General features: G+C 42.7%; 1 protein-coding gene across 5 annotated transcripts in view; it reads right to left on the bottom strand.

Moving 5' to 3' along the window:
• diaph2 (diaphanous-related formin 2) overlaps window positions 1-24,443 on the bottom strand; it is a 527,556-nt gene that overhangs the window by 331,950 nt on the left and 171,163 nt on the right. For all 5 annotated transcript variants that reach the window (XM_061686696.1, XM_061686691.1, XM_061686695.1 and 2 more), the window contains 5 exons: window positions 19,290-19,364; window positions 19,142-19,211; window positions 14,516-14,652; window positions 7,016-7,124; window positions 239-349 (listed from right to left, as the gene is read on the bottom strand). In XM_061686696.1, coding sequence (XP_061542680.1) covers window positions 239-349; window positions 7,016-7,124; window positions 14,516-14,652; window positions 19,142-19,211; window positions 19,290-19,364 — 502 coding nt within the window. The remainder of the gene's footprint in view (window positions 1-238; window positions 350-7,015; window positions 7,125-14,515; window positions 14,653-19,141; window positions 19,212-19,289; window positions 19,365-24,443) is intronic.

The raw sequence follows: 24,443 nt of genomic DNA, 5'->3' as shown, positions 1-24,443 counted from the left end.
CACGGAATGATACAAATTATATGGCGAGACAATACAGCACCTTTAGATAAATATAATCAAGACTAAATTATTGAGGAGTAAATATTCATCATAAAATGTTAGACTGAAACCCCACCAATCCCCCAGCGTCATGATAAAAATCCTTGGCCTTCTTCACAAGTCGAAAACTCCAGCTATGCTTTTAATGCATCCATAATAACCCAAAGCAATGTTGCCAAATGACATTTTGATAACTCACAGGCAGGATCTTTTTGAGGCCACATCTTAGGAACTCATTCCGCAGATGTACCCGGAAGTCCAAGTCATCCGGGGAGGTAACCAACGCGTTGATGAACTGCATGCAAGCCACCTGGGGAGTGTGCAAACACAAAACACATGGTCAGATTCCTACAACTTGAGGAAAACAATGTCATCCTGTAAAATTTACTGGCTCTGTGATGGATATTGGCGTTTCAAACTGCTCATGTTGTTTTTCTGTTTTATTAATGCTTCAATGCCACTGACAAAAGAAAAGAAGCAGTGAAGGTGAAAAGTCTGCAGCCGGGATGTGCATTATTAATTGATTTATTGAAAGTCTGTGTGTTAGGTGTGTGTGGGGGTTACTTGGAAATCACTGATCAATTCTAATGAGCAGTAAGGTGTTTTAAAGGAGAAGACCACGGATAAGACAGTTTCTCTCGGACAGCCAATCGATTGGATGCTGAAGAATTCCCATGGATGGTGCAAGCTGTCTTCAGAAAACCTTGACCTGAACTATGGGCTTGGATCCGCTGTTAAGAAGTCAAAACAAATGCTTACGCGTAACTGATGATATTTTTCCTCTCAACACCAACATTCGTCAGTCAATGTCAGAAGTCTGTATTTTACCAGAAAATGGCACTTTCCAAACAACCTAATTTTACGTTGCTGGGCAGTATTGATTTAACTAGTTCACATCAGAGAAAAAATATAAATAAAAGACTAGGAAGAACATACTGTAATTTGTACAGGGTCTTAAACAAAAGTCCAAAGATAGGGACTGGAGGTAATTATATACCTAACACAGTACATGTTAGATTATCATTACTATTATTGTATTATCAATATTATTCTTATTATTATTATCAGTAGTAGTAGTAGTAGTAGTAGCAGCAGCAGCAGTGCAAATATATGTGCAAATATGTGTCACGGGCGTGTTCTGTCCACAATAGAAGAGCCGCATTTGTTTTTTGTAATGTGAGCGACTGCATAAAAATATTGAATTTAACAAAAACATCCGAATTGGGTATCATGCGCTTCCGTGTGAACATAGCCTCGGTATGACTTTGATTTTCGTTGTGTGTGCATCATCTTGCGTGTTCATTCGAAGCATTTTGCAAGTTGTGTAAAAAGGGTTCTCCAGATGCATTGTGCCAAAAATGTTCATGACCACCTCAAAGCAAAAAAAAAAACCTCACAGTCAACTGAGCAACATCGGCATAACACATTATTTCAAAAGTCAGGCCAAAATATAGGCATCAAGTAAAATAATAGTTTCACCTTTGGCCCAAAGGTGGCTTATTTAGCAGTCACACTCAATAAAAAAGCACAACACTGTTTGAGTGCGACTGTAAAACAAGACAGCAAGGGGCTGTAGAAATTATGGTGAAACTGTTATACTGTTATACTGTTGTGCCTGACTTTTGACAAAATGTGTTACGCCTAGTCCCTATTTACCCGAGTTTTACCGATCAGACCAGAAGGGTTGTGTTTGGCTTGAGTTGTGCGTGTGGAATTCGCCTTGCCAGGTGTTGAAACCTTTCTACACAATATGACAAAGTTTGAGTACCAGCCATTTGATAAAAGGTGAGAAACATGATAGAAGAAGCAGCATACCACTAAAATGGCTCCTTCTTCTACCCTCTTTGCCATACACTATCAAGAGTTTTTAATAAAGGTAAAAGTGATGTTAAATGTCCTTCTATCCACTTCTGTAGTCATTTATATATACAGTATATTTCACACCGTTTTATGTTTGTACCACTGTACATTTTTTGTTAGTGGGGAACTAGGGTTGGGCATCAAGAATCGAGAACCGATTGAAACCGGGACTAACATTCTGGTTCTCCTGGAATCATTAAAATTAAAACATTTTACAAAACATTGTAAAAAGTACGAAATTATGTTGTATTGAACAATTAGTAGATTGGATCAGACTAAAGTTTAGACAATCGTTCTATATGCTTGATCTATAAGTAAGAGTACAAAGTTGGGAGTATTTTAGAATAATGTGTTACTTTTAAATCAATTTTTTTTACGGGCCGAATTCTCGAATAAATTTGAGCCTCCACTTCCTGTCCCTTAGACACGCCCCCCTGGGTATTTAACCCTTAACTTCTGCCTTCTTTCTCTCTTGTTTTCTTGGTTTCAAGTACGACTCTGCCGTGCTGCCACCCATCCTGCCTCCCCTTTCCTTTGTTCTTTATTTGCCACCATGTGCGTGAAAGCACCGCCGTCTTGGTCCGGCGGTGCTTTCCGATCGAAGAAGCCGGCCATGCGGCTTCGATCGTTTTACCAAGCCTGATCTGTTGGCGGCGCCCTCGGCAGCCGTACCATTTACGCCCGCAGTTGAGAGCAAGAGCGGGGCCCACAACAAGTTCAAACGGCAGGAAAATTTACGAGTGCACCCTAAAGGGACAACTACTTTCTTTTTGCATTTTTTTTTTTGTTTTTACTTTTTGTGCATCTTCTTCTTCAACTAAACCTCCCTCCTTTCCTCCTGAGATGCTCAGAGAAAGACCATCCCAAGGGCGTTCGTGAGTAGAGTAGTAGCAGAGTCGTTGCATGCTACCTTATGTTTTAAGCTATCTTATGTTTTACCATGCCTGTGCCCAATAATACGGTGCACCTTATGTATGTGTTAAATACAGACATTGACCCCGTAACTGAGACTGTGCCTTTTAATACGGTGCACCTTATGGTCGTGACAATACGGTATTATGTTTTTATCTAAAACCAATATACCCTACACTAGTGGCTTTACATCACAATGAATTGTGACAAAATGTATATATATATATATATATATACACACACACGCTAATTGCATCCATCCATTTTATGAGTCTCTTATCCTCACAAGGGTCGCGGGAGTGCTGGAGCCTATCCCAGCTATCATCGGGCAGGAGGTGGGGTATACCCTGAACTGGTTGCCAGCCAATCGCAGGACACATATAAACAATCAACCATTTGCACTCACATTCACACCGACAGGCAATTTAGAGTCTTCAATTAACCTACCATGCATGTTTTTTTGGATGTGGGAAGAAACCGGAGTGCCTGGAGAAAACCCACGCAGTCACGGGGGGAACATGCAAACTCCACACAGTCTGGGCCGGGGATTGAACCCCGGACCTCAGAACTGTGAGGCAGACGCTCTAACCAGTCGTTCACCGTGCCGCCACGCTAATTGCAATCCAACAGAAATTATATAAATTGGTCATGCTTTCTCTGCGGCCCAGTAACAAATGCCTCACGGCTCGGTACCGGTCCGCAGACCAGTGGTTGGGGACCACAGCTATAGGGAATTAAACCCAAAAATGTTTTTTTGCAAGAATACATTGTCTGTGCCACCACTAGTCTAAACACTGTTATTCTGATTAATATTGAGTTTGTGGAATAAGTTTATTTTCTTCAAACTATCATGTCCTCAACACATTGTTATGTTCGTTATCGCAGCATACACTCAAGAGTGCGCTAACCTGTTTTCCGGGTTTGGTCACATGACATTTGCAACTCAAGCTCGAGAGCAGTTGTTACATTAATTTCGGTCGACAGTAGAGGGGACATTGCCCAACACGGCAGCCCAATGAGATGGATGAAAACGGAGGATACAATTACAGCCCATTAGGAGCACTAACGTTTTTTTCTTGGGAGGAAAGGGAGGTGTTTATTTGACCACTATTGGGCCACTATTTGGAGAGATGGTACACTGCAGCTAGGTGATTGAGTGACAGACTTTAAAAGGATCTCACCTGTTTTAGTTTACAAAGATAAAAATCATTGTTTTATTTTCACCATAGGACAACAATAAATAAGGTGCAAACAAAAGCAGCAAATATCTTTTATCAAATATCATTCCTATTTCAGTTAGGAATGCAGCAGTGTTGACCACACGCCACCATAAATAAAATAAAATAAACTGCTTACTCTTGCATGTAGAAATTTGACACTTTACTGAATCTACCAAAGAGCGCACACATAAAAGAACCTCAACCAGAAAACCTTCACAGAGTTCATGTGAGTGAAGAAAGCCATGCAGCTCATGAAATATTCTGTTTCTTCACCCGCATAGGCATCAAGCCTCAAACATTCCTCGGCTGTATGTAGTGCAGTGTGGTTAGGGTGGTTTTAAGGGGAAAATATGTGGTTTACAGATACATAATGGTAACACTGACTTTCTAAACACTGGCATTGAACACAGAGTTGATTCTGTGGCTTTTAAAGGCTTATGAAAAATGTACCTTTCCACCCAAACACACACACATATATATCTGGGTCTCGGAAGTGCATGCTCAAGATGAAATAACTAATATTTTGTGATACAAAAAAATTATTACTTTGAGCAATCCATTCTGAATGTCTCCTCATAACTTGGCAGTTAGGCGCCATTTTCAAGCGATGGCCTAAGCCAGGGGTGTCAAATTAATTTTTGTCACGGGCCACATCGCAGTTATGACTTTCCTCAGAGGGACACATATGGGTTCACAACTGTGAATCCATATAAATGAAAGATGACCTCCTATACTGTAATTACATACAGTATACACAACACACAACATTTGGAATTTTCATTCAGTATCTTTATGACAAAACTGTGATTAATTAAAACCGATCTATAATTCAATTTTGCCTAGTCAAAATGCACCTAGTCATAGCAACGCCTTCGGGGTACACTGATGTTGTTGCCTGAGACATTACCACACTGAAAATGTGGAGCGTCACAGTGCGCCAGAATTCTTGGTCCTTTGTGTATCTTGGCTGAGGAATGTAAGTTTTTGTGTTTACTAAGACACAAGGGAACTGTTTGTTTGATTTCGACATTTTGAAAATTGACAGAAAAAGATGCAGAGTATATATCCTTTTAAATGCAATTTCTGGTGTGCATAGAGTCCAAACTGGTTGGGGAGACGATTCTATTTACTTCCCAGTAAAACAATTTAATTCACTTATCAATGATCACAATCTTTATTTCATTAGTGGCAACATTTAAAGGAAAAATACCCGCATTATCACAGAGTCTTTACACGAGCAGCTGCCTCAGCAGTTTTCCGCAAAAACTCTCCTGCTGCACAGTCCCTACTGTTAAAAGAAGTCACTCCATAAGTAATTACCCACTTTGGGTATATAGAAACATATATCGAGCGGGTCCCTTTTTACTGCCATTTTACTTTTTTCCTTCTGCTGAAGTACAATTGTGAAAAACATGAAGCAGTGCACTCTTTTGTTGCCCTTGCAAACCAAGGTCCTCTGAGAGCTTGAGGGGGAAAAGAGGAAGATAGGAAATGTTTGTAAGATGTGATAGAAATGAGCAAAGTAGGAGAGAACGTGAGGAAAAGAGATGTTGGTTGTAAAAAAGACAAGACCGCCAGAGAAAAAAAGGGAGCTCTAGGAAGTCTATGTTTTTAATTAAAGCAGCAGCGGTGATGAAGCTCTGGGAGTCATATTTCATATTACCCAACAATCACATCTCACCGTGTGCCCAAAGTGCTGCGGGCTTGACAAGCGGACGTGAGGACGTCACCACTGTCCTTTTCGTTCCTGCTCTGAGAAATGGTCTCCATGACAAAATCTAACTTCAGGGGCTGACACAACTTGGTGCCAGTTTCCAGCTGCCACAATAAGGCCACAAAAATCATATGTTGGATGAACTACACTGTGCTGTTTGTAAGTCAGGCAGGCCACTGATACATGTATACACTTTGTTTAAATAACAACTAAATGACTGCTTTTCAAAAAAAACAATTTGAAGTGAAATTAAGCTACATTTACCTCGAGCATCAGATTGTTTTTTTGTGTCCAACCTCTCATCCGCAGTTTTAAAACATATCATAAACATAAAAAAGGATATATACTCTCTTAATATGTACTGTATATAATAGTATTGTGTCCAATGAGGCTTTATTTTATGACAAGAAAATAACTTTTTTTTTCCAAATTCACATCAAAACTATTGGCCACTTTTTCTTAAACCTTATTTAAAAAAGTTTAAAGCAGTGGTCCCCAATCACCGGGGGACATATAGTACCGGGCCATCGACAAATGGTTGCCGGTCCGCGATTGCAAAGGTCCGTAATGTCAAATCAGCTTCATACAAATGTGATTCTTTTGCACCTTGTATTATTATTGATTGTGTAAAATCTCATTTAACCTCATCAGAAGCGTATACAGTGGACCCCCGCTATTTGCAGGGGATCGGGACCGAGCCAGGCTGCGATTAGCTAATTTTCCTGTATGACTGAGGCCCCCTAAAAGTGATATAATTTGTGACAACGGATAACGTTATAATAGCCTATATTAGTCGTTTACACCTCAAATATACTCCAAATTATGATCCTTAAACACTTTAATAGCATTTCATACCCTTACAAATCATCTTTAAATATTGATGTACTCTTAAAAATGCAGTAAAATACAGAACAGTACAGGAAAGTTTGCGGCCAAATCTAACATGTTCATGTGATCTTGTTTAACATTAAATGTATTTCTTCAAAGTTTAGGGTTGCCCAAAAATTATTGCTGTGCCTCTACAATGACAATGATCTTTTGCCGCGCACACACAAATTACTATCATTATTTTAATAAATGCACACTAACAGCTGATTGTGTTACATTTTGAGAAAGATGACTGACTGCTTGAAAATAAAATATAGTTGTTTTGGTTTAAAATAAGAGGAGGAGGATGGGGAAAACTGCATCCTAAAACTGTTTGTCAAAAGCAGTGTTTGTGTGTTTATATACAGTACACTAAGTATATAGTATTAGTGGGAATCCAAACCTGAAGCTGTTGGGCATCGTGGTTCTCCAGTCCTTCCACAATTGGAGCAAATCTCTCTTTATTATTCCGCTCTGCAGCAATAGTCATGGCGGCCAGAATCTTATCCAGGCTGTAAAAAAAAGAGACCACCGGGAGAGGGGGTAGGTGTCAACAAACACTTTTATCACCTCATTGACCACATTTAATCAAAATGTTCAGGTTAAAAAAAACATGAATCTTGTTTCACGTGGAACCCATTTTTAGTGACAAGCGACTAAACTATTATTGCAGTATCTCAATTTGCCCTTATCACACTTTCTATGTATACATTTATATTGCACAGAAATAAATGTGTTTGTGTTGAGCTGTCAGGGCAATTGTGTTTAAGAGGTTTTCCATTCAGAGAAAAGGTGCAATTAATTGCATGGCACGAGCAGACTAATGTGCAAAAATACTGAATGAGAACGTAAGCAAATTAGACAACTTGCAAGGCCTCACAGCAGTTCGTCTAAACAGAAAGGCGTTCGTTTTCACAAATGCACTAATGGAAGTAAATTCAATTATTATCATCCGCCTTACCTTTATTGTCATGCTTGTATGAATAAAACTACCCGGAAGAAGCTGTTTTCTCAGCGAGCGTGATTATGTGTTTGACCGTTAGGGTTACAAGTGTAGAGGAAACCTGACAGAGACATGAATAGAGGTTAGTGACTCACAAGCAGGCGTTCAGAGTAGTTTTAAAGTCACTTGAAAGGACGCTTCAAAACAGGCCACATAGATCTGCTTAAGTTGTCGCGTTCCCTCGCAAGGCTGTCAGCTAAACATGAGCTGCCGTCACGCCATAGGCTGGCAGCGAAAAGACGCCTCAACTTGTGTCGCTGTCACTTGCTACAAGGTAACTACCATCATGCTAAAGAGCCCACCCCCATGGTGAGTACAACATATTCTCTGTGTGGCACTTAATAGTAACACTGTATTTCCATTTAAATATAGTGAACATTACCTGCAACAGTGTCAGAGCAATAATTATGAATGCATATAATATGGTCCAGTTGAAAGACTGGTGAAGGTTTGACGAATGGTACGAAAGCCCTCTTGAAGGTGCTTCAAATCTGCATTGGCACTGTTACCACGCCCAATAAATTGCCATTCGGGGGGCTTTTCCACAGTCAAATGCAGACCAAAGACACAGTATATCTTGGGTTTGAAGTTACCATTTTTGAGTCATGATAGCCATTTTAAGGGCTCGCTTTAAAGGTGTCCCAGAAATATAGTTCAATTGCTACCAGATTTGAACATTGTATGCTACCTGTAATTCCCAACCACATATCAGCAGGTGTGTCGCGGTGAAATTTTTCAATTTCACATAATCTGCGGTGTCCTGCAATTGGCTGGCAACCAATTCAGGGTGTACCCCACCTCCTGCCCGCAGTTTGATGGCATAGGCTCCAGCATACCCGCGACCCTAGTTAGGATAAGTGGTGTAGAAAATGGATGGATGGACATAATCCATCCATCCATCCATTTTCTACCGCTTATCCGAGGTCGGGTCACGGGGGCAGTAGCTTTAGCAGGGACGCCCAGCCTTCCCTCTCCCCAGCCACTTCATCCAGCTCTTCCGGGGGGATCCCGAGGCGTTCCCAGGCCAGCCGAAGGATGTAGTCTCTCCAGCGTGTCCTGGGTCGTCCCCGGGGTCTCCTCTCGGTGGGACGTGCCCGGAACACCTCACCAGGGAGGCGTCCGGGAGGCATCCGAATCAGATGCCCCAGCCACCTCCTCTGGCTCCTCTAGATGTGGAGGAGCAGCGGCTCTACTCTGAGATCCTCCAGGATGACTGAGCTTCTCATCCTCCCTCTAAGGGAGAGCCCAGACACCCTACGGAGGAAACTCATTTCAGCCGCTTGTATCACAACGGACCGATACAAAGACCGCATCACTGCAGACGCTGCACCGATCCGCCTGTCGATCTCCCGTTCCATTCTTCCCTCACTCGTGAACAAGACCCCAAGATACTTGAACTCCTCCACTTGGGGCAGGATCCCATCCCCGACCTGGAGAGGGCACACCACCCTTTTCGGACTGAGGACCATGGTCTCAGATTTGGAGGTGCTGATTCTCATCCCAGCCGCTCAGCTGCGAACTGCTCCAGTGAGAGTTGGAGGTCACGGCTTGATGAAGCCAACAGAACCACAAAAGCAGAGATTCAATACTGAGGCCACCAAACCGGACCCCCTCAACGCCTCGGCTGCGCCTAGAAATTATGTCCATAAAAGTTATGAACAGAATCGGTGACAAAGGGAAGCCTTGGCGGGGTCCAACCCTCACAGGAAACGAGTCCAACTTACTGCCAGATTTGCGAACCAAACTCTGACTCCGGTCGTACCGGGACCGAACAGCCCGTATCAGGGGGTTTGGTACCCCATACTGCCGAAGCACCCCCCACAGGACCCCCTGAGGGACACGGTCGAACGCCTTCTCAAAGTCCACAAAACACATGTAGACTGGTTGGGCGAACAACCATGCACCCTCGAGGATCCTGCCAAGGGTGTAGCGCTGGTCCACTGATCCACAGCCAGGACGAAAACCACACTGCTCCTCCTGAATCTGAGATTCAACTTCCCGACGGAGCCTACTCTCCAGCACCCCTGAATAGACCTTACCAGCGAGGCTGAGGAGTCTGATCCCCCTGTAGTTGGAACACACCCTCCGGTCCCCCTTCTTAAAAAGTGGGACCACCACCCTAGTCTGCCAATCCAGAGGCACTGTCCCAGATGTCCACGCGATGTTGCAGAGGCGTGTTAACCAGGACAGCCCTACAACATCCAGAGCCTTGAGGAACTCCGGGTGAATCTCATCCACCCCCGGGGCCTTGCCACCAAGGAGCTTTTTAACCACCTCGGTGACCTCAACCCCAGAGATAGGAGAGCCCGCCTCAGAGAACCCAGACTCTGCTCCCTCATGGGAATTTGTGTCAGTGGAATTGAGGAGGTCTTCAAAGTATTCTCCCCACCGGCTCACAACGTCCCGAGTCGAGGTCAGCAGCGCCCCATCCCGACTATACACAGACTATATCTAGTCGGAACTTCTTGACCTCACACACCAGGTCGGGCTCCTTCCCTGCCAGACAGGTGAGACTCCACGTCCCTAGAGCCAGCTTCTGAAGCCAGGTATCGGATCGCCTTCGGCCACCGCCCAGCTCGCACTGCACCCGACCCCTATGACCCCTCCCACGGGTGGTGAGCCCATGGGAAGGGGGACCCACGTTACCCTTTCGGGCTGTGACCGGCCGGGCCCCATGGGTGCAGGCCCGGCCACAAGGCGCTCGCCTTCGAGCCCCAACCTCCAGGCCTGGCTCCAGAGTGGGGCCCCGGTGAGCCGCATCCGGGCAAGGGAAACCTTGCCCGGATGCATAAAGCCCCAGGCAACTTAGCTCCTAGGATCATTGGGACACACAAACCCCTCCACCACAATAAGGTGACAGCTCAAGGAGGGGTGGATGGAAATAATCGGTCTGAAAATTATTTAAGATCTCCTTGTGTGTTTTTCATCAATTCCTACAAGTATATCAGCTTTGTGTCACTGGCCCAGATTTCACACTAAGTAAATACATTTGTGTGTAAATTGCAGTAAGATCATTATTTCAGTATACTGTATATACTTTTAGTGACATTTTTATTTGGTTGTGTGCCATGAGATTTTTCAAATGTAAAAGTAAAGTGTCTGGCTCAATTAAGGTTGAGAAACACTGTGCTAGACAGATGGGTGGCGCAAAATTGCAAAAAATGTGAGCTTTTGCCATTGCATGTGGTCACAGCATTACAGCAAAATTTAAAAAAAAAAAAAAAAAACTTTAGAGCTGGAGCAAACATCTTTTATTCGATGAAGGCCACACCCTGATGAGATTCATAGCCCCCAACCTTCCGGTAAAAATTTACAAATGCAATAATGTTACTCGTGAAGCGCCAGTTTCCTTCAAACTGTGTATAATTGTGTCAAGTCCTCAGTGAGTTTGTGAAAGCCTGTTAATCGTTGCTCATTTTTTATTATGTCCGTGTGTCTCTAATTCTCATTTGTAAAGTTATCAATATAATGATTAATTTTTAGTTTTGGAGTACAGCGAGTGCCAATAAAAACCATGCCGCAGGCCACATATGATCGCCGAGTCACACTTTGGTCACCCAGAGCCTAAGAGAATGGTTAGACTGAACAGTAACTTGCAGACAACAGTTGTTGCCCTTGGATACCGTATCTAACAACCAGTGACACTGTCATTCAGCCACTCTTCTCAACTATTCAGCAGCTAGACAGAAAAGCATGAACATATGCAGCTAGTGTAAGAGCTTAAGGCCTCTTTGGAGGGTCAGAGATGTGTGACACAACGCTTAACTGAATTTGCATGTTTGCAGTTGCATACAAACTCACTCTAGGGGTGTCATTGTTATTCTCGTCCTGCCCCGCAGGAAACAAAAAAAAAAACCTGCTCTAAATGCAATTTAAAAGGTGTCAGTCCATGCCAAACAACATTGATTAGATCAACACAGTAAAGGCAGCCGACTACATCGTTTGCCTGAAGTGAAGAAGCTGACTGCAATACATTTTGAATTGAGCCGGCAATGCACTGCTGCAAAAATGGAGGGGTGCATGGCAGTCTCCCTCATTTTTATAAGCACATGTCATTCAGTGGGAGACCACCGAGGCATCTGCAGATGCTGTGTTATTAAAACATTGTACGATTTCCTTATTTTCGCAGGAACGCATGTAAACACAGCAGAGATGGACCACTGCCTATTTGTTTGTCAAATGTGACAATTTTGAAATGGAGTTGTACTGTTTCCTTAACATTGATGTTTCTGGGGAAACACTATACAGCTTTCAAAGTTGTTGCCAATTTTGAAAAAAAATAAAAAATAAACATTACACAGTTGGTTTCAGAAGATTTTTTTTCCTTTTTTTTTTCTTGACACTGAAAGAATCTTGCAACTGCTTATTGGCAGTATATGCCCGGAATTCAATAATTAAAAAAAAAAGTATATATATATTTTTTTTCTCAATGCAATTGAGGCAACAGCAAACCCTGGTAAAAGCAACAGTTTACAGTATGATTCCATGATATTGGAGGAAAAAATGACATTGTTATTTTTCGTAACCATGTGCTATATATTGTGATGTGAAAAATACAGGAAAACATACTCATGAAATGTGAAAAACAGCACACGTTTCTCTTTTTCAATCTATGTATTGTTTGGACAGTTTATAATGTAATAACAATGATGAAATAATAAATAGAATGAATAAAATACAATTATGCAATAGAGCACAGAAGTATACAGAGTAATTTGTGTCAACCTCTATTTAAATGCACTGTAGTATTGAGCTGGTCCAGCCAGATGTCGTTACAATCATGTTTTTTTTCTTCATGCCCAGTTGTACTGTACAGTCATTAGGAAATTCCTAACACTATTCATTTGCATTTAACCAATCTCAAATATTTTCTAAGATAATATGCATTTGTATTTCTATATTTGAGTGCATTAGTTTAAACAACACACGTTGCTGTGGGCACCTTAGGTTTGTAGCCTCAATGTAGCCGTAGCGCTCACCCCCCCCCGAAGGGTAATGTGTTGCATTTGTTTGTTGCGTTATAAAGACCTGTACTGTACATTAAATGCAGGCGTGAAAATTGTTCCTGTGTCCTCATTAAGAGTTATCATACAAGTAAGACAGACTGAGGCTATAGGGAGACGAGATAGTGAGGGTGGAGAACTTAAAATACTAGTAATAATGGTCCAGAGCAATGATGAGTGTGGTAAAGAGGTGAAGAAACAGGTCCAAGCAGGTTGGAAAGGGTGGAGGAAAGTGTCAGGTGTGTTATGTAACAGAAGAGTCTCTGCAAGGATGAAGGGCAAAGTTTATTAAGACAGTGTAAACAAACATGGATTATAAACAGCTATCTATTGCAGTTGTTTATGCAGCTATCTGCTCTGAGAAACCCATAAAATGAAAACGAAAGAAAACAGCTTTGGGTCAAGTAGTGGAGGAGAAGGAAAGAGATGTGACAACCTTTGTTATATAGTTCTATTTCCGATGCCCCCCCGCCCCCCACACACACACTCTCTCTTTTTTTATTGGCCAATCACCAAATGTCTTAGCAATAGGATCAGCTGCATCTACCTGATTGCCACCAGAATCAGTAAAATAGAATACTTGTCATCCCCCGTTTTTTCATTAAGGGTTCATTTGTTCATGTAACAGCAGTCACCAAATTCATTGGATACTAATTTTGTTTATGGTGGAAAAGTGATCAAGGAGGGCGCAGAGGCAAAGACAGATGTTGAGATGGACAGATGGACCAGCAGCAGCCCTTGTTATCTGCCTCTCGTCTTTGGAACTGAAAGGACAAATCATGGATGCAAGCAGACGAAATGAGCTGAGCCAGTTGAGGTGGCTGGGATGCCCCACGGACCCTGACCTGGTTATGTGTTTTGGGCATTCCCAACCAGGGGTTAGACCTCGGGGCAGACTTGGACACACTGGAGGGAGTACGTCTCACGGGTAGCCTGGGAATACCTTGGTATCCCACCGGTGGAACTACAGAAAGTAGCTCTAGATGGGGATGTTTGGGCATTCCCTAGTTTGACTGCTGCCCTGAACCCAGTCAATGATCCAAAATTAACTAATCACATCCAACCCTAAGCAGCATAAGGGTAAGATGACTACAGATAAAAAACAAAAACAAAAAACAGTCTAAACTGACCAGTGACTTAAACATATCTCCAGTTTAGCATTCATGCATTTAGTATTTTATAAATGCCAGAGACTTAATTGCTCGTGTCCTCTTACAGTGCACTGGATAATTTGCTGGTGTACTGTAGCCCGTTGACAGCAGCTAATTTTGATTGATATGAACACAAGTAGATCGTACACAAGTAGATCCTTCTTTCTGTTAGCATTCATAACACAAATAAGATAATCACATAATTTATATGAATACAAAACTTTCCATCCATTGCTTCAGATGAAATTAAGCCAAAAATAAGTCACATACAAATTAAGCATTTGTCAAAAGTACTAAAATACCTATTGTAGCTGTAAAAATCTGTTTTCAGCAGCGAAGATGGATTACAATATTTTGATCGGTTCAAACTCTTTCAAGAGTCAAGGTTTGCTTTCAGTCAGGTATTATATAGGATATTTCATGTAAATAGAGATGAGTGTGGTTAATGGAAAAATATAATACATATCAGACAGTATATCAACAGCATTACATAGGCAATGTGTTGAGCGCGAGAGACTTCATGGTAATGTCAAACTCCGGAATGTTGGGGGAAAAGGATTGGTAAAAGCGGAGATGTTTTTTTTTTGTTTTTTTTGAATTTGGCTTTCCTCTGGGTCTCGTTATTTTTAGCTAACCCTTTCACAGAGACAACATTGACCTCTCCATTCCACAACGAGTGTGATGTCGAGTAAAATCTCATTATCAATGACTTGAGACGGGACGAGCGATCAGGTGATCAGCCTTACATGTTTTCCTCGCCGATGATACAGAATGCCGACAGGATCTTGACAGTCTCGGTCATCATACTGGTCTGTTTGGGGTCGATGGATCGCGCCAGTAACAACAGGCTGCGTTCATCTCCCAAGATCCTTTGCAGCCCATACTGTCAAGATAGTGAAAGCAAGGAGATGGATCAGGGGGAAAATATGTCCAGTGGGTGTAAATTAAGCAGAGCATTCAAAGATGTTACATTTTACTCGAACAAAGCTTGAAGTGTGTACGTCCAACTTTACTATACTGTATTTCTTCAAGTAACACAGATAGAAATGTATTAACATTAATGATGAGGGCACCAGGCATTTATTAGGAGTAAGGTATTATTTCTACAAATACATTGTAATAATAATAGTGAAATTAGAGTATAAAACCTTTTCTTTCTTTTTTTTTTAAACACAGAGAAGAGGCATGAATCTGAGGTAACCAGGTGTGTATGGGGTAAGGCCTTTATTAAGGGGAGACATTATTTCTCACAAATGCATTGTAAAAATAATCATGGGGTATAGAATAATGTAAAAAGGCTACTGTATTTTCACGACCATAAGGCGCACTTAAAAGTCTTAAAATTTCTCCAAAATAGAAGGGGCGCCTTATAATGTGGCGCGCCTTATGTGTGCACCGAGTTCCAAAATCTGTAAATGTTGTTGTGTGACTTTAATGAGCGCTCCGCTTAACTGACTGGGAGCATTTCCTGCCGACACGCTGCTTATATAGATGAAAGGCGGACGTGACTGAGTACAGCATACAGACGTAAAGGGGTAAGGGTGCGCGTGACAGAGGACCAGTAGGTACATAATTCAGGTATGTGCATCGGTTTGGCTAAGGACCCCCGAAAATGGCACCTACGAAGAGACACGCTTACGAAGCACAGTTTAAACTGCAAGCTATTAGTTACGCGGAGGAACATGGGAATCGAGCAGCCTCGAGAGAATTCAAGATCAACGAATCCATGGTTCGCAAGTGGAGGAAGCAGGAAAACGAGCTTCACCAACTCAAGAAGACGAAGCGGAGTTTCCGCGGACACAAGGCGAGGTGGCAATGGATTAATGAGCAAAGAACAGCCGGGAGAAGCGTCTCTACAGTCACCATTCGACTGAGTGCAGTAACTCGGAACTTGACATCATTCCGGTAGGCTTGACGAAGGAACTCCAACCGCTGGACATCGGTGTAAACAGGGCGTTCAAAGTGAAGTTGTGAGCGGCGTGGGAGCCATGGATGACAGATGGCGAACACAGCTTTACTAAAACTAGGAGGCAGCGCCGGGCGAGTTACGCCACAATTTGTGAATGGATTCTGGATGCTTGGGCTAAAGTGTCTGCTTGCACTGTTGTTCGAGCTTTCGTAAAAGCTGGCATCATTTCTGAAGAGCCGTGCGGCAACGAGACGGACTCCGACAATGACGAGAGGGAACCCGGGATGTTTGATGGAGAACTTGCCCAGCTGTTCATTTCGGATACAGAACATGAGGACTTTGATGGATTTGTGGATGAGGATTGATCAAAAAATAACGTGAGCACATTGTTAAATATGTCAATAAAGTTCAACCGAACTCAGTTTTGCTCCAGCTGCCTTTTAAAAAACATTGTTTTCGCGTGAATGCATGCTACCGTATGTTTTAAGCTAGCGTATGTTTTACCATGCCTGCGCCCAATAATACAGTGCACCTAATGTATGTGTTAAATACAGAATAGACCCCGTAACTGAGACTGCACCTTTTAGTACGGTGCACCTTATGGTCATGAAAATATGGTAACATCGAGCAAAAAAAGAAAAAAGAAATGAAATATAAAAGAGGACTTTAAGACATCAATATATGCTGCTGTTTTTCATGAGCAGCAGTGTTAGGACTACTAGGCTCAGCAGTTGGCTCTTGAATGTCTTTATGTGAACAATAGCATCTATGAACCACGTATGGTTTATTGAGACACACTCTATATGCAAGTGGATGCCTAAAGAAATCAGTAATATAACCAAACAAACCCTGACCATCAGGAAAAAAGAAATAATTTATTTCACATTAAAAAGCCTTGAAATGTGTGCCACTATATGAGAAAATGAACGAGATCTTCCCAAAATGGATAATTAATTGATGTGAGAGCCGAGTGGAAATTAGCTTCTCTATATTTGCCCATTATCTCAGACAGTATCATCCTCCAGTGGAATCCAGGCCACTAAGTAAAACTCAAAATTAGGCCTTTTTAATGCTTGGTGAAGCCTATTCTATCAAAACAATTTAAAAGTCGGTTTTGAACAATATAAAAGTATTACTTTCAATCACCACATATTTTGAAGAACAGGATATCATTTGGAGACGTGCATAAAAGGATGCACACGATACTGTGGAACGAGCACAGAGATGGGCACAGTCACATCTCATTCAGGGACCCCTGGGGGGCCGGCACGAGGCATGATGAGGCGGACGCTGGGCTGGATCCTGGCGCATCTGCTCTGGTCTCCGGCCTGGTTGCCCCCCTTCTCTGCCCTGCTGGTCCTCCAGTTCTAATGCATCATACAACCGTCAGTAGGGGGAGGGTAATGTCGGGTTGGGAAGGACACTTGGCAGAGGTGTTTCGGCACTCGGGCCTGCTCTTTGGCCCCCGTTGCCTTTCACCGGCGGATTTTTAATGTACCACATACATTCGCACATCCTTTGGGGAGCTGGTTGGGCTGGATGGGGGTGACGGTTGCGGATCATCATTGCCCAATGACCGTCTCGCCTCACCCCCACCAGTCGCTCCAATTTTAATGCACGACACCCCACCAGAAACTATCACGGGACAGGGATAATGGTTGCCAGTCGGGGAACTGGTAACCGTAGTAAAAGGGTGGGTGGTGAGTATTCACATTTCTCTTAGCTGACTCCTGGGGCCCCTTTGGGGTGGGGGGATTGGGGCACGGGGGGTGGTGGTCGGATACCCGTACCCTTGCCCCTCCCTTTGGGACTGGTTGGGGCGCTTCGGTTGGCCTGTGGGGACCCCCCTGGTTCCTGGGGAGTGGGTGGCGTCCGCCTGGCTGGATCCCCCGAGGGATGGGCTCGCTGACTTGGCCCCCCCTTCCTCAAAGTGCCGGCTCAGCAACTCCATACACCAGTTGACCAACTATGGTATTCATTCACTAATAAGTTCCATAGACACGCTGTAGGCTTTAATTGCCTGTACTGGGATCACTAACAACAACACAGGTTATATTAAGATCCGCCCCTCAGGTTCTTACATGTGTTTAAATACTATATAAGCATTCCACCGCACCACTCATCTCATTTCAATATCCTGTCCTGTCCTTTTCTGTCCTCTCTCATCTTGTCCTATTGGTTTGTTGTATCACGTCCTCACCGGGTATACCCCCACCTCTAAAAATAAGAAGACGGTTTGACTTTTGTAACGTTACTTGTGGTCAAATATCTATACAGTCTAACTATCGTTCTGCTGTGGGTCACACACCTAATCCCTTTGTCCGTTCTGTCCCTCTGTTTGTCCCCTAAAATCCTTTTCTGTCCTGCTGCATTTTCAAAAAATCATCAGAATAATTTAAAAAATAAAATAAGCAAAGGGAGTATTTCAAACACAAAAGGTTGTGTTCCAACACAAAAGGCATACAGCTCCACCATTCTGATTGGCCATGCAGCTGAACAGGACAGGTTTAAAAAAATCTAAGTCACTGTAATAACTAATAGATCCCTGTAAATAGCCGCTTTATGTCGCTTTGGATTTCAGATCAGCAGAGCTTTTGTGTAAAATATGAAGATTAGACGTTGAATCTCAGCGTGCCACGTCCATTATGAGGGAGAAAAATGCTTCCCGATCGTGACGCAGTTCATCGAATGAATGAGGAACACCACGTAAAAAAGCCACTGACATTTAACTCAAGCCATGCAGCGAATCAGTATTGTTCACGTGTTGCATAGTTGTATATCCGTAAATAAATGTGTTTTTTTTGCCATTAAAAGCCCTTTCTCAGTCTTGTTTTTGTTGTTTTAGAGTTTGAGGTGTCACAAAAGCAAAACAGATATATATATATATATATATATATATATATATATATCAAAGTCACTGTTCTGCTTGACATGTTTCTTTTCACAAAAAAGCTTGTTGTCGTTGCCGTTTCATCTTAAACCGATGTTTTGGGTGAAACCAAACCATCTTCCATTGCTGGTTACTAAAGAATGCAAAAAGCTAAAAACAGACTTTTTTTTAATGGCGAAAGAAAAGGGTCCACTGTTTTTCCGGAAGGGTCAGTGCTTATTTTGTCACAGGACACAATATTCTGTGGGTCATGAAGGATCAGTCAAAATGCTCTGAATTGGCTGGCAATTAGGGAAACTCTGCTTTGAAAACGGCTGGCAGTGAATGAGTTAATATGAGATTGTCATGAATACTGTGCAGGGAGTTTTATGGATAGAATGATTATGAGCTACTGTGGGTACTGCTGTTTTGCGTAGAAACAAGAGTTAGCTGCACACAACTCTGTGGAGAAAGCACAGATGACTGGAGCGCTCCCCAAAATATAAAACCATCTTTCATACACTAATTATTGAGAATAATAGTTTCAAATAAAGGTGAAAAAATGCTTGGGATGGTTTATTGATCCATACAAACCTTGTTGTTCATGAAAGCCTTCAAGCATTGAATAAGTTTATGCTGATTCCGTTTATCAATGTTCTCTTGCCTATGGAAAAATAGAAAACATATTTAAGAAGAGTATGCTTTTCACCAAAATGAACAGATTTTGTAGGCATACACTCACTGTTTCCTATCCAAGAGCTTCTCCAGTGCATCCAGAAGAAGTCCAAGACCCTCATGTCCAAAGTTATTAACCCAACTGTGGAGGAAATAAAAGCACACAAAATATCTAGTCAGTATTATTGACACAATATTGGCACTAAAGCCAGTTTGATACAGGGAGTGAATGAAACATAATATTGAGAGAACCAGTCATTCAACCAAATGTCACGGGTTCGATACACTTGGATAAACGGACCCATGTAGTGGCTTTTAATTCCGGACACAACACGAGCCGGACAACCCAGCTGCGGCCTCTCTGACACTGAATACAGTTTGAATCTAAACTACACCCATTTAAGAGCAAATGAACACACATCCGTCTTCACTAGCATTCCCATCACTGAGCTGTTTAAATCTAGCCATGCCACGAGAGCCGCCGTTTTCCCGTGCCCAAAACTGAGCAATGCGAGAAAGACAACACTGTAATCGATAACGGATTGCGAGAGATAATTGCCTATAAACCAGAGCATATCGGGAGATGGCAAATGATCCACTGCAGATGAGCCTGTTTGTCTAAGGAGGCAAGCGGGAGAAGGGATTGTGGTGGTGGCGTAGTGGGGGGGTCGGGTGTGTGGTCACAGCCAGATGATGCCATTAGCATCGCTTGTTTCCAGAACTCACAACTGTCAATAAACACAAAATGCATGGAGAAGTTTCCTGACATTAAATGGGTGCCTGTCAGTGATTTATCCCACATTTTTGACAATCATTTGTAATAATAATGATTTGAGTAATAAACCCATTTGTTTTGAATCGCCGAGTAAAGGGAGGCCCGCTGTGCACATATTATCTCATTCTTTTTAACGGATTCCAACGCTTTCAATGAATAAAATAAGGCTCTTGATCAGGTCACGTGGGCTATTATTTTTCAGATTTTTTGAACCAGAAAGATCAACAATGACAAATATGTCAATGTCCAGTCAGAGTGTGCAATCAGACAACCAGTCTTTATGAACGGCACATAACAGCTTTGTCATTTTTCAACAGATGCCAACGCTTCCAAGAACAAAATAAGAGTGGAGATCAGATCATGCGTGCTATTACATTTTTGAAATTTTGGAGTGGGAAAAGCTATTGTGAGATCAGCATCAAACAGGTTGGACAGATGTCATGCCTATGCTGCTTACTGACAATAGGGGCATAATTGGTGGATTTCTACAACATCTGTGGTATCGCCTTAATCAACTCGATGGTCAACTTGGGATTGATGAGGATGTTTGATCAAAAGTTGATCAATCAAAAATATTATTATTTGTATTCACAATGGCCAACACGGTGAATGACTGGTTAGTACATCTGCCTCACAGTTCTGGGGACTGGGGTTCAAATCCCAGCCCCGCCTGTGTGGAATTTGCATGTTCTCCCCGTTCCTGGGTGGGTTTTCTCCGGGCACTCCAGTTTCCTACCACATCCCCAAAACATGTGTGGTAGGTTGATTGGAGATATTGTGGTTTACTCATTGCAGTCCTGCATTATCCCAGATACATGAAAAGATGGAAGCGCAAGGTATCTCAATGAAGTGCAAGAATAACAATGCAGTCAACTGTGTTTGTGATCCAGAAGTGAGGGAGGTGCAAAAGAAACAAAGGCAACATGCTTGAAGGATAACAGTCTCAGAAATCCACTGTTTATGCATCTTTCTCATGATGGTGTTATCAGTGTTTAGGTAGCAAGGTAATGGGACAAATATTTGTGCAGATAAATACTGTTTATTAGATGACATACTTGAAATTACCCCTGTAGGAATGCTGTTTGCATTCATATTAGGCCGTGGTTATTCTCTGGCCACATGTTTCTCATTTCCAAAACAAATGCAATGATACGACCATGCAAACAGAAAGAAAGGAAAAACATTTTATTATTCTGGATATAATTATGCTCAGGGCGGCAGGGTGGGCGACTGTTTAGCACATCTGCCTCACAGTTCTGAGGACTCGGGTTCAAATCCAGCCTCACCTGTGTGGAGTTTGCATGTTCTCCCCTTTCTGCGTGGGTTTTCTCCAGGTACTCCGGTTTCCTCCCACATCCCAAAAACATGCGTGGTAGGTTGATTGAAGACTCTAAATTGCCCGTAGGTGTGAATAGTTGTTTGTTTATATGTGCCCTCCGATTGGCTGGCAACCACTCCAGGGTATACCCCGCCTCCTGCCCGCAGTTAGCTACGATAGGCTCCAGCATACCCGCGACCCTAGTGAGGATAAGCGGTGTAGGAAATGGATTGATGCATGGATAATTATGCTCACTCATACTGACCAATAAAGCAGTTTAAGAACCAGAGAACATTTGAGAAGTTTGTGCGCAAACTGATGACAAACAAGTTGTTTTTGCTGTTGAGAACAATGTTTTCATATACAATAGTTTTATGATTCTAAAAAACTGTATTTTATTATTATTATCATTATTGAAAATACAATCAGAATGCTCTGTGCAAGTGAGCAGCAGATTGAAGGCATTCATGGGATAATTTCTTATTGTGCAAATACTTTTGCACAAATGCACCTCAATTAAATAAATAACTAATTGCGTTGAGTAATTGGTACAAAGAAAATAAGAAATGATACTTGAACGATGTCCATACTTGATTTCCGTTCATGTAATACCGAAGCTCAAATGTATTACAATCATTATGATTAAAGGACTAGCAATAAGCACTCACATTTTGGTTAATTTTGATGGTTTATCTTATTTTCCCCGTTAAGTGTTATTTCATCAGAAGTAGGCTTGTTATTGGAAGCATCTATTTCTTTTGTATTATGTTTCAGTTAAAAAATAGCAACAGTGCATTACTGTCAAAAGCCATATTAAAAATATAGCACTTAAAGACAAGAGGAACTCGTTATACTTACTCATTTACTCAAGTAACTTTTTGGACGAATTGTACTTGTCAGACTAGTTTTATTGCAACATACTTCTGACTTTTACTTGAGTATTTAGGTTAAGAAGAAGTACTTTTACTCTATTACAACGATCTACATGCTGCCCGCTGCTTTTATTGATCAATTATTGCTTATTTATCAAATATTGTTGCATGATATATTTGTTTAGACTTCGACTTCCACATCGAATGTGTTGCACCAATTCAACCTAACCATTGGTGATGCTTGACTCCAGTTCACCAATCTTTTTTTTTTTTTATCCTGTTCGGTTGTTAGGTCAAGCAGAGTGGAGGATTTGTATCCCTTTTATGCCGGAACAGTTTTACTGTGTCACAGGGAAGTTTTTAAGCTGCCGCTGTGGTTTCTTAGTATTATTAATTTATATTTATTAAGAATTAGAGTCGATCAGTCGAACAGAACAAAGTTTCTAGAGGGGAGTGAGAAACGAAGACAAAAGACGAAGCACTAATTGTAAACAAGATTTGAAAAGTTAATCAATACATATCTAGAACAATGACACATTAGATACGAGTGTTGTATGGGGAAGTAGTGCTACACCCTATGAGGGAAGGACAAGACAAGGTAGAACAGGACAAGGACAGGAGAAGAGGCATGTAAATCAAGGGTCGTGAACCCGGCTGTACCCGGAATGACTATGTAAATTATAAAAGTCTATATGACGAGAGTGTGAGTGAGGGGATATCCAAGCAATTTGCATCTCCATGAGTTATTTGTCCCAATAAGTGAGTGGCCCCACACCCAGCGAAAAAGTCCAAGGGACCCAGGGCAGTCCGCCGGCCACACCGAGGCGCCCTGACAACCGGCCACCCGGAGGAGGCCGCAGGGACTCAATGCCACCCCCCAGCCAACTCCCACCTCCGCACGCGCCCCGCCAGTCCACCCCCCCACCCCCTCTCCAACCCCAGGAGAGTAAGACGCACCCCCTAACCTGCAGGGCCCACGATGCAGCCAGTCCCCGCCCAGCCCTAGGATGGGAGGGCGTCCCTTGTTTGTTGGAAAGGAGGGCGGATAGGGATGCCCGACAAGGGAACGATAAGGGGGAGAAACCCTGGGAGCACCCGCGGGGCATAAGAGGGGAGCCCCAACGCCAAGCAGTCATCCAGCCCGGGGTACCAGGAACACCGCCATGAAGCTAGTGAGAACCCACCTCCCCCCGTTACTATCGTCCCCGACTGGCAGTCATTGGCCCTACCCCGTGTATCAGTTTCCCCTCCGTGTGGTGTGGTGCATTAAAATCTGGAGAGGCCAGTGAGCTGGGATGGGCTGCCAGCCTAAAGGATTCTGCCTTAAGGGGCTGACGTCACTGTGGCTATCCAGTGCGCAGTTTGCCTTTATACTCGAGCGCAACCCACGCGTGCGGTTTTGAAAATGTACTGCAGTTCCCCTCCAAGCCAGGGATGTCACTACGGCTGGTATTGGCTCGGACACCACAGGGTGGAATTTCCTCTGCATTTTTTTGGCCATTTCCAGTAGTCGTTTTTCCTTTCCTTTCCAGAACAAGGAACAAAGCAACAACAAGGCAAGCGTGGAACAGTGTCTGGTAGAAGAAATGGAACTAGATGACCAGATGATACATTTAATTATGCTCCAAAATCGATAAAGAAGGCGGCGGCGTAGATAGTATGTGGAACCAAGGGGAACACTGAGTACGTCATCACAGGATGTGACTAAAACGGACCAATCACGAGAGATGATATCTGCGGCATTCTACACGCAGCAACAATTTTTGCCGTGGGCGTGTCAAGTGACGCATAGGGGCCAATGCGTTGGTCACGTGATGCAATGTGGGCGTTGTCGGCCGCAAGAGCGCGGGAGTATGAAGAGGCCTTTACAGCCAAATCCCCCCCACCCAAGAACTACCCCCACCTTTCACTATGCAAATGAGTCTAAAGTGTGAGAGAGAAAAAAACACAAGTAAATAAATGAATAAGAAATAAAGCGAATTAAATAGAATAATATTAAAACAACAGCAGCGACCTCGACAACACAGAATACAGAAGTCAAAAGTTTACTTTTACACTTACAAAATAGTCTCGTTATTGTCAGATGGCACACTACCCAGGCAAAGGAATCAAGAATCTAGATTTGTTGAGGAAGAGTGACCAGCTATCTACGTATATATGTAATAGATTTTTTCGTTCCGCTGATATTTTTTCTAACGCATTATATTCTATGATGAGATTTGGCCAGTGATTGATGTTAACAGCTTGTTTGTTTTT

This window comes from Phycodurus eques, chromosome 9 (genome assembly GCF_024500275.1).
Source record: "Phycodurus eques isolate BA_2022a chromosome 9, UOR_Pequ_1.1, whole genome shotgun sequence".
Lineage (NCBI taxonomy): Eukaryota > Metazoa > Chordata > Actinopteri > Syngnathiformes > Syngnathidae > Phycodurus > Phycodurus eques.
Note: the sequence above shows the minus strand (reverse complement) of the source record. Positions and strands in the feature narration are given on the sequence as shown.